The sequence below is a fragment of the Canis aureus genome, chromosome 2, assembly GCF_053574225.1.
Source record: "Canis aureus isolate CA01 chromosome 2, VMU_Caureus_v.1.0, whole genome shotgun sequence".
Lineage (NCBI taxonomy): Eukaryota > Metazoa > Chordata > Mammalia > Carnivora > Canidae > Canis > Canis aureus.
The window spans coordinates 73,503,054-73,517,248 of NC_135612.1; the positions used below are offsets into that span (position 1 = coordinate 73,503,054).

General features: G+C 33.4%; 1 protein-coding gene across 4 annotated transcripts in view; it reads left to right on the forward strand.

Moving 5' to 3' along the window:
• PDS5A (PDS5 cohesin associated factor A) overlaps window positions 1-14,195 on the forward strand; it is a 152,092-nt gene that overhangs the window by 65,391 nt on the left and 72,506 nt on the right. For all 4 annotated transcript variants that reach the window (XR_013368760.1, XR_013368764.1, XM_077879064.1 and 1 more), the window contains exons 7-12: window positions 665-745; window positions 2,777-2,917; window positions 6,377-6,492; window positions 9,400-9,494; window positions 10,573-10,718; window positions 13,526-13,677. Coding sequence is in view for 2 of the 4 variants with exons in the window: in XM_077879064.1 (XP_077735190.1) it covers window positions 665-745; window positions 2,777-2,917; window positions 6,377-6,492; window positions 9,400-9,494; window positions 10,573-10,718; window positions 13,526-13,677 (731 nt within the window). In the remaining 2 variants the exon portion in view is untranslated. The remainder of the gene's footprint in view (window positions 1-664; window positions 746-2,776; window positions 2,918-6,376; window positions 6,493-9,399; window positions 9,495-10,572; window positions 10,719-13,525; window positions 13,678-14,195) is intronic.

Below are 14,195 nucleotides of genomic sequence, written 5' to 3' on the forward strand. Positions count from 1 at the left end.
TTGGGAAAGGTGCAAGATGATGGTGAATAAATCTCATTTTCGTCCAAAAAGTCAAAGTATAGAGGTGTTGACAGGTACTTTTTAAAATAAGAAATCCATTTCCAAATAAGTTTTTAAAAATTAAATATGTCTTTTCCATGGCCTTTCTCAGACCCTTTAATTTGTTACAGTATACTGCGAATCTTGAAGAGCAAACATAACATTCAGGTTTCAAAAGTATCTAGTTGACCAAGTATTTTTCTTAACATTTTCTAGGTGTACTCTTTCTTAGATCACACATTGATTAGACAATGAAGTACTTTGGATGGTGGGTTAGACAGGGTATATGTGTGTAAATTCATTTAGATATGGGGGCATAATTGGCAGTTCAAATTGGTTAACCCAAAAAGCCTTGGGTCCATTTTCAGTTTAATAAAACTAAACATAATATAGGGTTTGGCTTTTGGCTGTGTAATATATTTTAGTTTTTGATTTAGAGTTGTAGTATTTGCAGCTTTTGCATTTTAAGACCACTTGACTAAAGAATATCGAGTAAAACCTTGAATGGGATTCAGTGATATATTTTGCTTTATGGTTTGTAGATTTGAAAATTATAGTACTGTCATGGTTGTCTCATAAATTCACGAATTCATTTGTAACTTTGTGTATTTTTATTGTGTTTCAGAACTTAAATAAACAGTCCTTTGACCTTGCAAAAGTCTTATTGAAAAGGACAGTCCAGACCATTGAGGCATGCATTGCCAATGTATGTATTTCTGTTCATATTTATTCCATAATTATATAATTCTTAATCCATTGTATTAATTTATTGAGGCCTTTCACATATAGTTTTCCTTAGTGTATAAATGATTTCATCTATTTAAAACAAATACATGAAAGAACTGATATATCCAGATGTGCCCAAAAGCAGCATAAAGTATAAGCTTTGACATTATTTTTAGATGGCATAAAATAGAGGATATTTTATAAAAATTTACCTATAGGGGCAGCCTGAGTGGCTCAGCGGTTTAGCACCGCCTTCAGCCCAGGGCCTGATCCTGGAGACCAGGGATCGAGTCCCACATCAGGCTCCCTGCATGGAGCCTACTTCTCCCTCTGCCTGTGTCTCTGCCTCTCTCTCTTTCTGTCTCTCATGAATAAATAAAAACTAAAAAAAAAAAAAAAAATTTACCTATAACTCTCATCCCCTCTTTTGCTGCCTTTGTGTTTATATTTCTTTTTATCTCCTGAATATGCTGATATCTTTCACTTTCTCCTTTTTTTGTATCTTTATTTTTCTAAGTCTTTCCTCTGAACTCTTTTATTTCTTAGGTAGTTATATATTAACAAAAATACATTTTTGACTATATTCAAGGTTTTTTTCTACTTAAAAATCAATAATCTAGAATAATTTATGATTCTTCCTAATGTAACAGTTCATTCTGTTGCACATTTGCTCACATCGTAACTTTTTTCACACTCTATATAAATTTTGAATTATCCGTATTAATATATATTTCTATATTTTGAAATTATTTCTTTATAATATAAATGACTATAAATGTTTCTTTCAGTTGACATATATACGTAGTTTACCTAACCATTTCCTTAGTATCTTACATTTAGAGTTTTCATTGTTTTCCTTTAGCAGTTTTTTTTCCTTTAGCAGTTGATTATCTTTGTGAATGTAGCATTTATCTATGGTTGAATTATTTTCCACATATAAAAAACCTAAGTGAGAGTATATTAATTTAATGGTATGAAGTGTTAGTATTATTTTTGTTACTAAGTTAATATTTAAACATGGTGAAAGGAAAAGTTTCTTTTCACAAAAGAATATACTGTGAATGGTGTCTTTTCTTCAACTCTGAATACCGTGTTCTCACTTCTCAGAAATAATCATTGCCAATAGACTTTCATTTATCCTTCCAGAATTATTGTTCTGTTGGTATTCATTTTTTATAAGTACATTATTTAATCTTGTTAAAACTTAAAAAAAAAATTTTCCAGGGTCTGCGTAGTCAGTATAAATACTTTCTAACTTCTAATGTGTGTTCCTTTTCAAAGGAAATACATTGTTTGATGATACTACCAGAAATATGTACTATCTCAGTTATATAGAACTGCCTCTTTAGCATTTTAATTTTTTTTTTAAATTAAATATCTTTTTTCTAGGTGTGTATGTGTTGGCAGGGAGGGGCTTTTGATATTTGTTTCTTCTAGCATTCTTTTAAATTATCACTTTTTTATTCTATTGGTCTTCTGAGTTAAATGTTATTTTATTTTCTCTGGGTATTAAAAAAAAAAACTCAGCCCCCACCTTTACGTAGTCTTTATTACTACACTCATAACTAATTAATCAGACTTAAGTAAAATGCAAAAAGATTGAGACTTTAAAGTTTTTACTTAAGTAAAATGCAAAAAGATTGAGACTTTAAAGTTTTTCTGTTATAAAGAAATTTCTCTATAAAATTCTTTATAATGAGTTAAAGTACCAAAGCTGTTTTGTTTTTATGAAAGTCAAGATTTCTAGAAATACCATCTCAATTTGGAAAAAGCTAACAAATAAATTCATTTTTACCTTTTTCGCTGTAACATTCATAGCTAGATATTTAGAAATTTATTCTGTTTTAGTGACTGTTCCATTATATATTAGTAGTTGAAATGTCTGTTTTGTTTCATCCCTTTCAGTTGTATATGTAATGCCTAATTATATCTTTTTTAGACTCACATTTATTAAAAGTCTGTCCGTTTTTAAGTGAAATGAATATTTTATTTTTGTTTAAATCTCCTTTAGTTTTTCAATCAAGTCCTGGTGCTGGGAAGATCGTCTGTAAGTGATTTGTCAGAACATGTATTTGATCTGATTCAGGAACTTTTTGCAATAGATCCTCATTTATTATTGTCTGTCATGCCGCAGCTTGAATTCAAACTAAAGGTAGGACTGACTATAATTTTTAAGTCCTTTAAGCTTTAAGAGAAAAATTTATATAGAATTGTAAAAGATATAAATATTGTTTTCCTCTTTAAAAAGAATAAAATGTGAGTTCAATTTATCTTCTTACATTTAGTTAAGGTATACATTTTTAATTTCGGTAAACAGTCTCTAATCTGGGTGTGATAGGAGAATTACATGTGAAAATTCTAAGTCTCCTAGTAATGGAATATCTGATAAACACAGTGACACAAATAATAGATATGAAAAATGGCATTATACATTACAATACATATTTTATTAAATACTATTATTAGGTAGGTATGTTTTAGAACATCAAAAGCTTTCAGATTGAGTGCTCAAAGGGTCTTAGTCACAACTATATGAATCTTCCGTAGTATAGATCAAGGACAAAAGTTTTACTGTATGACTTGGGGCATATCTTATTTTGTATAGCCAACTAAGTAAGGGATTTATAACTCCCCAAAAAACATAAAGTCTTGACCCTCAATCCCCTATCCCAGTTGAACTGTGGGTGATAACAGCTTACATTTGCTTAATATTCTAGGCTTTGTGAAATGTTTTTGATATCCAGTATCCTATTTGATCCTTAAGTCAAACTGTGGTGTAGTTAGGACCAACATTATAGTTCTGATTTTTATTTTTGTTTTTTATTTTTATTTATTTATTTATGTATTTATTTATTTTTAGTTCTGATTTTTTTTTTTTAATTTTTATTTATTTATGATAGTCACACAGAGAGAGCGAGAGAGAGAGGCAGAGACATAGGCAGAGGGAGAAGCAGGCTCCATGCACCGGGAGCCCGACGTGGGATTCGATCCTGGGTCTCCAGGATCGCGCCCTGGGCCAAAGGCCGGCGCCAAACCGCTGCGCCACCCAGGGATCCCAATTTTTAGTTCTGATTTTTAGATGAAAAACTTAAGATGAAATATTTTGCCAAGTTGCACAATTAAAACAGACTTAGGATTAGAACTCCAGTTTTCAGACACTTTCAGCATATATACGTGATGGTTAGGAATTATCCATACTGGGGGAACCTGGGTGGTTCAGTTGGTATTAAGTATCCCACTCTTGCTTTTGGCTCAGGTCATGATCTCATTGTTGCCAACCCCCATTGGAGTTAGTGCTCAGTGTGGAGTATGCTTGTCTCCCTCACTCCTCTGTCGCCTCCACTCATGAACACTGGGCATGGGACCTGCTTAAGAGTATATGTCTCCCTCTCCCCCTCCCTCCCTCTCCAAAAAAATGGGGAAAAAATTGTCCATATTGTCTTCATTATAAACATTTGTTATTGTGTATAAGAGGACATTGTATCAAGCTAAGAAACTCTATTACATGAAAAATATTATATGGATAACAAGATTTTGTTTTATTTCTAATATTAAAAGTTTTTTTTTAACAACAGCCTAAAGATGTTTCCATACCAAATTATTTCTAGGTATAGGGCATTAAAATATTTTCTCTTAATCTCTTCTTAGACTCTGAGTATGAAAAGTCATACCTCTTCAGTCCTTAAACATGATAGTTGGTGGGAAGCAATTAAGAACTAGATTTGTAGGTTTCTATGTGTGGACTAAAAGTAAACTGAGGGAGACACCACCTCAAAGACATCAAATGATTTTTGCACCAAAAACAATTTACCATTATTATAATCATATTTCAGTCTTACTCAAGGAGTATATTTTAAATTTTAAAAAGGTGGGGTGAGTTTTTACTCAGTTTCAGTAGTTAAAAATATAGATTAAAAATGTCACATCATTTGGAATAATCACTAAGCCACTGAAATAGTCACTTGTAAATAGAAGAAAACTTCCACTTATTTTAGTTTTTGACATTTTTCTTTAAAAAAAAAAATAACTCATATTGGTTTGTTGATTGGACTAAAAAGGTTCAAATCTACATTGTTGTCTCATTACTTGAGAAAAACTTTGTCAGAAAAATTCATTTTTGTAATTATTATTGTTAAACCTTGAGACAGTTTTCATTTTTTTTTTTAATATTTTATTTATTTATTCATGAGAGACACAGAGAGAGAGAGAGGCAGAGACACAGGCAGAGGGAGAAGCAGGTTCCATGCAAGGAGCCCGACGCGAGACTCGATCCTGGGCCTCCAGGATCACACCCCGGGCTGCAGGCAGCGCTAAACCGCTGCACCACTGGGGCTGCCCGACAATTTTCATTTTTACCTCTGTTTGATAAGTTTGGCTATTTTAGCCCACAAAACTCCTATTCCTGAAAGATAAGCTATTCATAGCTATTTGTAGTCTTTGTTTTTTTAACTTGCTGTCTTTTTCCATAAATATTTCTTTGTTAGCATTCTGGTATTACTCTTTATATGAATCCTTGAAAAAGTTAGCAATTGCTTTTTGTTACTGCCTTTATTTTGCTAGTGATATGTGATTTTTAAAGTTTCACACACCATATGGTTTCAGAATAATTTATATTAAGATGTGACATCACTAGTGAAACTGAAACAATTCATAGCATATTTTGATTCAGGATAAGAAAATTTGAGGCCTTTATCAAAAAAAAAAAAAAAAACAACTTCAAACTAAATTTGGATTTTTTTATAGTGTTCAATTTACCTGATCTTTTAAATCTTCTTACCATTCTTGTTCTTCTATTAAAATGAGTTTTCTTGAATCATGACATTCTTCAGTGTTGTGTTCTCCAGTAAGTTAGGGGATCCTTGATTAAAATTTCTTGTATCAAAATCTTAACTGATAGAGTTTATGTTGGAGCTAAGAAAATTTACTATGGCAGGGGGTACCTGGGTGGCTCAGTTGGTTAAGCATTCAAGTCTTCATCTCAAGGTGTGAGTTCACACCATGCATTGGACTCCACAATGGACATGTAGCCTACTTAAAAAAAAAAAAGAGGAAAATTTATTAGGGTGGGAGTTATTTGTAGCTTTGTCCTTCACAGAATTTTTTTCTGAGACTCCTAGGGGAATGTTAGAATTGAATGATTAGGGGATCCCTGGGTGGCTCAGTGGTTTAGCGCCTGCCTTTGACCCAGGGCGCAATCCTGGAGTCCCGGGATTGAGTCCCGCATCGGACTCCCGGCGTGGAGCCTGCTTCTCCCTCCTCCTGTGTCTCTGCCTCTCTCTCTCTCTCTCTCTATGTCTATCATGAAAAAATAAATTAATTAAAAAAAAAGAATTGAATGATTATCTTCATTTTTCTACAATGTCTATATAGATTGCAAACAAACAGTGAAGTAGGCATAAATTAGCAGTTGGAGGGGTTGTGAAATAAGAGGAAAGAACCAGTCTACATGGAATCACATTAATTTCCACATAGTAAATGTGAGCAAATGATATTTTAAAGTTCTCATCATTGTAAGTGGAAATATGAAATAGCTTCTCAGGAATGTATTATGTTGTTTTTCGTAATCTGATGAATAAACCCTTGGCTTCATTTATTTTCTCTTTTTCGTTAGAGCAATGATGGAGAAGAGCGATTAGCTGTTGTTCGACTTTTAGCTAAATTGTTTGGTTCTAAAGATTCTGATTTGGCAACACAGAATCGTCCTCTTTGGCAGTGTTTTCTTGGACGGTAAGAGAACATACAATTCCATGGATTTGAACTTATGTTTTGGAGGCCAGTCGATATGGTCCATTTGATTAAAATCACACATATCAAAACTTTAATTGGTAGGTGTTTTTTAGTATCTGTGTTGCTGTCTTTCTTGGAAAACAAATTATAGATCAGATTTTTTATGAAGGTGCTTATTATTTAACATGTAACACTTCTTAATCTTTCAGTGCTAAAATAATGTCATTAGAAAAATAGGCAAGATTGAGAATGTTCCATCTTAAAAGTTTTAAATTAAAAGAGTTTTAAATCATGAAACTGAAGATATAATGACCCATTCCATGCCATTCTTCAGTCTAGTAATGTATTCATTTACTAGTGTTTATTTTTTTAGGTCTATAGCTTATTTAATGGAATGATGTATGTTGTGAACTAATATGGTATTGTATGATTTTGAAATTGAAAATGACATTGGTCTTCATTCAGATAACTTTTAATGTTCTATCTCAAGAACTTTGAATTATTAGAATCTATTCAACTTGATGGTAAGGTTGAAAAATCTGAAATTTATCATATTTGCTCTTGCATTCCATTTACATGTTTCTTTGCTTCAAAGCATGAAAAGTCAGTTTTACTGTTAGTATTCTGGAAAACATTTATATTTTATTTTTAAGTTTATTTTTTTATTTTTAAATTTTATTTAAGTCCAGTTAATTAACAAATAATGTATTATTGGTTTCAGAGGTAGAGATCAGTAACTGATCAGTCTTATATAACACCCAGTGCTCATTACATCATGTGCCCTCCTTAATGTCCGTCACTCAGTTACCTTCCTCCACTCCAGCGACCCTCAGTTTGTCTCCTTTGATCAAGAGTCTCTTATGGTTTGTCTCCCTCTCTGATTTTGTCTTGTTTTATTTTTTCTGGAGAATATTTTAGATTCATCTTGTTTAATTCAACTGATTTAGAAGGTGGGCTTAGAAATGCTCTTAAAGTGAATTCATTATAATAATCCCAAGTTAGATTTGTCAATTATATTTTAATATTTGAGAAACCTCTGACACCATCTTAATTTGCTCAGAACAAACCATTTTGAAGGTCTATAAATGCTGACTATTTTGAATAATTAAACTTGATTTTATGGGAACTTAGAATGAAGCAACTGTACTTGTCAATAAACAGAGAAGTGGTCTTGTCCTTGTGATTGCCTCAATGTTTAGAGCAAAACAATTACCAGTAAAAAGTAAGTCAACCATAAGAGGCTCCTTATATTCAAAATTTTACATTCACTGCTATTTCTAATAATCAATCTCTGATTCATTGAAGTGTTACTAATAATGTATTACTAATGTATAATGTATATAATGTATGTTTCACTGTATTATTTTCCTTAATTATTTAGCAATAAGTGTTTTGATACTTTGTAATTTAGTTGATCATAAATGGTAATATTTTCATTTTTCTCTGGCTGTTAGAAAATTTATAAATCCTAAATCCAAGATTTATTAAAATAAAATTATTGTAATTTTTATCTTTACATAGGAAAGAAAAGATATTTTTAAATTTTTATTTATTAAGACATTTTTGAGGCATGTGGGTGGCTCAGTTGGTTAAGTGGGTGTCTTTGGCAGGGATCATGATCCTAGGAGCAGGCCCCAAGGTGGGCTCCCTGCTCAGCAGGGAGTCTGCTTCTCCCTTTCCCTCTGCCCTCCCCCTGCTCGTGCTCACTCTCTCTTTCTCTCTCAAATAAATGGAATGTTTTAAAAAAGAAAGACATTCATTTTTTTAAAAGATTTTATTAATTTATTCATGACTGACAGAAAGAGAGGCAGAGATACAGGCAGAGGGAGAAGCAGGCTCCATACAAAGAGCCCTATATGGGACCTGGACCTGGGACTCCAGGATCATGCCCTCAGCCGAAGGCAGATGTTCAACTGCTGAGCCACCCAGGCATCCCAGAGAGAGACATTTATTAAATGACTTTAACTGGTTATTTTACGAGATTAACTCAAAAATAAAAATAATTCTTGCTATTTAAAAACAGATTATTTGTGATTAACAAATGTTTTTAAAATTGCCCATAATAGGGGCCCCTGGTGGTTCAGTCAGTAAGTGGCTGCCTTCTGCTCAGGTCCTGGGATCGAGCCCCACATAAGGCTCCCTGCTTATTGAGGAGTCTGCTCTTCCCTCTGCCTCATCTCTGGCTTGTGTTCTTACTCACTCTAGCTCTCAAATAAATAAATAAGGGATGCCTGGGTGACTCAACAGTTCTGTGCCTGCCTTCTGCTCAGGTCATGATCCCGGGATCAGGGATAGAGTCCCGCATTGGGCTCCGTGTGGGGAGCCTGTTTCTCCCTCTGCCTGTGGGTCTGCCTCTCTATGTCTCGAATGAATGAATGAATGAATAGCCCATTTTAAATTTGAGAGTTAAGTTTACCTTTATCATATGCAGTTTTGGATCTCCATGTGGTGTTTCATATTTATTGCATTTTTATAATATACTCGACCTTTAAAAGAGTACTTTAATACAAGTCATCCCAGGATATGAAACGTTTTTTTGTTGTAAAGCAGTATGACACATGCATCTTTGAACTTCTGGCTCTACCTCTCCTATGATTTGCTTCCTACCTCTTATTCCTCCAGCGTTTTCCCTCTATAAATTTTTTTCAAGTAGATTTTATAGGTTTTAAATATTTATTTTTTGCATCATAATTAGCTCTTAAATTTGGGGCTCTACGAAGTGTGTCATTTGGATTGGGGGATGTGTTCATATACTTTATTTTAGAATGGTAAATGTTTTTGAAAATGTTCTAATGATAACACACTTTCTATTCAGTAACTGTTGTTTATTGGCACTTACATAATGTGCCTTAATCAAAAATGATTATTTTGCCTTAAAACTAATCTTTAGCAACTTTTTCCATGTAGATTTAATGACATTCATGTTCCTGTGAGATTAGAAAGTGTGAAATTTGCCAGTCACTGTTTAATGAATCACCCAGATTTAGCAAAGGATCTCACAGGTAAGCTGGCTAATTTATTACAAATATGAGAATAATCACACAAATATATTTTAGATGTAGCCTTTGACCTAAATTTAGTATTTGAATAGGTTTTTACTCTGGCACTATTTCAGATTTTTATCTGTGCTGGGCTAACAAATGATTTCATATTTATACAATAAAATTACATTTGAAATCTACATACTGTAATCATTTAGAATTTTTTGGAAATCAGAGTTTGAAGAGGTACACATGTGGTTTGGGCACAAATCATTATACCTATGAGGTAATTAAATATAGTAACATAATCTATTTTAATAAGCCAGAAAGCGATTATCTCCTGGAGTACACTAGAATTTCTCACTCTGCACTTGAACATAGAGTGTTTGAACCTGCTTATTTGGTATTAGCAAATAAATGCTTTTATCAAAATATTGTTTACCAAAAAAGAAACACTTTTTGTTTTGGTTTTGTTTGTATTGTAATTATTTAGGAATCTTTTTTAGAGATCATAGAATGTTATTCTGTATTTCATATTGTGTAATGTACAGAAATATACCTGTCAGCAACCTTGCAATAAGCACTTTTTACTATTTTTCTTTTAATTCTTTTAATTTGTATTGTATCTTAAGTTCTGAATATATAAATCAGTTAATGTGTTGTGATTTAACTTTTCCAGAATTGTTGAGGTAAAAATACATTATTTTATTAAGATGTATGACTCTTGGGATGCCTCAGTTGTTGAGTGTCTGCCTTTGGCCCAGAGTCCTGGGATTGAGGCCCACATCAGGCTCCCCACGGGGAGCCTGTTTCTCCCTCTGCCTATGTCTCTGCCCCTCTCTCTGTGTCTCTCATGAATAATATCTTAAAAAATATATATATATATGACTCTTCAGTACCAAATAATGAGGTATAGTTTATTTTGTGATTGATTATATAGGGTATTGCCACCTCAAAAATGATTTTAATTCATGCCACTTTTTACAAACATTGTTTCACTATGGATAGAAGCCTAAAGCATTAGTCTTTTCTGTCATTCTGAACATGACAAATATCATAGCTAACATTTAGCTTTAGTTTTTTTTTTCTCTTCTTACAGAATATTTGAAAGTTAGATCCCATGATCCCGAAGAGGCTATTCGTCATGATGTCATTGTTACTATAATAACAGCTGCCAAAAGAGACCTTGCCTTAGTAAATGATCAACTACTTGGCTTTGTAAGAGAAAGAACACTGGATAAACGGGTAAGATCTGAGGAATTTTATTCTTTTGTAATTTACTAAATTTAAAGTGCTAAATAAGTAAAATTATTTCAAAAGTTTTATTTTACCTTTTCACTTATATGATGAATTTCAAAAGATTGATCACCTATGTTTTTTTCTTATAGTTAGCATTTTCAAAAGTGATCATGTTGTATATACTTAGCTGGATCTGTCATTCATTGAACTAAAAGAATATCATACTTTATATGAAAGTGATATTTCTATATTTCCTTGCCCAGCTAAGGGCAGAATGTATGCTCATTTACTTTTTTGTGTGATTTCCTTTCTGTGGTTAGTTAAAAACATGAGTTGAAAAGGAAGAGTAATACTGAGAACAACAAAAGCAGTTGCTAAGGAATAGTGTCAACTGTAAGCAAGAGAACATGCAAGGCAGGCTGATTAGACATGCTTTGTATTAACATCTTCAACAAAAGTTACCTTTGTAGTGTGCTGTTTTATTTGAGGTATAGGTTGAAAACACACTGTCCTCCTAAAACTAGTGTCGTTTACCAATAGTCTCAGAATAAAACTGTATTTCTTGGTTATAAAATATAGCAAGAGATAGTTTTTAAGTCTAATAACTATTTTGTTAGCGGAGGCAGATAGCGTCAAATGAGCAGTGTTTAATATGTTCAGCTGTATCAGTAATTATAACTTTGAACAAGTTTTTCCTCTTGACTTTAATAATTTAAATTATTTAAATTTAAAAGTTTAATTTAGGGGATCCTTGGGTGGCGCAGCGGTTTGGCGCCTGCCTTTGGCCCAGGGCGCGATCCTGGAGACCTGGGATCGAATCCCACATCAGGCTCCCGGTTCATGGAGCCTGCTTCTCCCTCTGCCTGTATCTCTGCCTCTCTCTCTCTCTCTCTCTCTCTCTCTGACTCATAAATAAATAAAAATTTAAAAAATTTTAAAAATTAAAAAAAAATAAACGTTTAATTTAAATGAAATGATGCTCTACCTAATGGTTAGCTGGTAACCCCCCTGCCTGCCCCCACCTCCATACACACCCTTGATTTAAGATTTTACCTTTTGTGTTATTTCCTCCTTTTAGAAACATTTCACTCCTGATTCTGCTTATGTTTGTTTATAGTTTCTGAAATAGTTGAATACATGAGTCTTCCTGAGGCTGCATGATGTGGTCATAAATAGCATCTACTGGACATTTTAGGTCCCAGATTTTGGTGTAATAAATTAGATGATCTTAGGTATAGCCTTTCTGAAATTTGTTTCTCCTGTATAAAATATGGGGACAGGACTTAATCTTAGATTGCATTGCTTACATTTTTTGGTTTCATGTGAGAAATGTCAAACAGCATCTGTTACCTGTTATATAGGAACAAAGTTTCATTTGTTTCATTCATTCAAAGTTTCATAGTTTCATTCATCTTGCCTAAGAGGAAATTATACAAAAAATTATAAAGTTATATTAATGTAAATAAACAAAAGATTGTATACTCTGATTTGTTATTGAGACAAATATTTTTCTTGGTTATTTTTTATTTCTGTCTCACTGTCATGGTTCTAACTGTAGGTTTTTATGGTCTCGTTTTTTTCCTGCCTTCCTCCTGCCACCTTTCTTTCCTCCTAGTAAACTCTTCCAGTCTTTAGGAGTCCCAAAGAGTCTTCTTCCACTAACTAGTATGTGGCTAGGTAAATCATTTGCCCCTTTAATCTATAAAGTAAGGTCCACTTAAAATGATCACTAAGGAGGCGCCTGGGTGGCTCAGTTGATTAAGCGTCTGCCTTTGGCTCAGGTCATGATCCAGGAGTCACAGGATTCAGCCCTGGCTCTCCACCTCAGCTGGGAGTCTGCTTTTCCCTCTGACCATCCTCTCTCTTTTTTAATTCATGCTTCTCTCTCAAATAAATAAGTCAACTCATACAAAAAAAATAATCATTAGGGTAGCCTGAGTGGCTCAGTGGTTTAGTGCTGCCTTCAGCCCAGGGTGTGATCCTGGAGACCCAGGATCGAATCCCACGTCAGGCTCCCTGCATGGAACCTGCTTGTCCCTCTGCCTGTGTCTCTGCCTCTCTCTCTCTCTCTCTCTCTGTATCTCTCATGAATGAATAAATAAATAAAATCTTAAAAAAATAATAATCATTACGTGCTTTCCAACTTTGTAATTCTAGGATCTTTTTTTTTTTAATTTTTTTTAAAGATTTAATTTATTCATGAGAGACACAGAAAGAGAGAGAGGCAGAGACATAGGCAGAGGGAGAAGCAGGCTCCATGCAGAGAGCCTGATGTGGGACTCGATCCCGGGTCTCCAGGATCACGCCCTGGGCTGAAGGCGGCGCTAAACCGCTGAGCCACTTGGGCTGCCCTAATTCTAGGATCTTGATACTAAATTCTATTCTTATTCTAAGTTAATATCAAAAGGAATGTAATTAGGATAAAACATTACAGATGGTAGGGCTTTTGGTTACAGAGTAAATCACACACTTTCTTCTTTACCATTTCATCACTGCTAAAACTTGGGCAAAGTTTTTTAGACGGAATCTAATGAAATCATCTCTAAGATCTACTACTGATTGCTTGGCTATGAGGGAAATAAAAAATTGGTGAGTTAGTATTTAGACAATTTTTAAAATAGTCTGATTTATAAATAGGAATGTATTCAAAGTTATTGATAAAGCAATATGTTGCTTCTTAAGAAAATAAATATTATGCCAGTTTATGTATGTATAAGTCTGCTTATATAGCCTAGTGAAGAAATGTCAATTTTTGCAGACTATTATACTGAAGTTTGGTATCTCACTTATCCAATGAACTTTATACTTTTTAGTGGCGAGTAAGAAAAGAAGCTATGATGGGTCTGGCTCAGCTCTATAAGAAATACTGTCTTCATGGTGAAGCAGGAAAGGAAGCTGCAGAGAAAGTCAGCTGGATAAAGGACAAACTTTTGCATATTTATTATCAAAATAGCATCGATGACAAGTGAGTCTGACATATTGGTAGAATGGTCGAATATAAAAGTGCTTTTATTTTTTAAACAATTTACTTCTTAATTATTAAATTATTTCTAGATTAAGAAATCATTTTCTATGTATTTATACATACTATGTTTAAATAAGACTCTGGCAGAAATTGTTAAGTAGCATAATTAGTGAAATATCTATGGGCTTTGGAGGCAGACCAGAGACCAGATATTCATTCTGCCCCTTATTAGACATGTGCTTCTGCACAGCTGACTTCTTGTGCATCTTAGTTTTATCTAAAATGTAATAATACAGCTTCCCTTACAAGCTTCCCTTCCCTTACGTGTATTAAATTAAAAAAATGAACCTAAATGTTCCTAGTCCAATGCCTGGCGATATGGGACTATTCAGTAACTGTTAGTTATTATTTTTGCTTTTTTGCAACACTGTAGGTATCAATAGAGGCAGTGATGTTTTTTTATTGAGGTATAGTCGACATATAACATTACATTAGTTTCAGGTATGCAACATAATGAT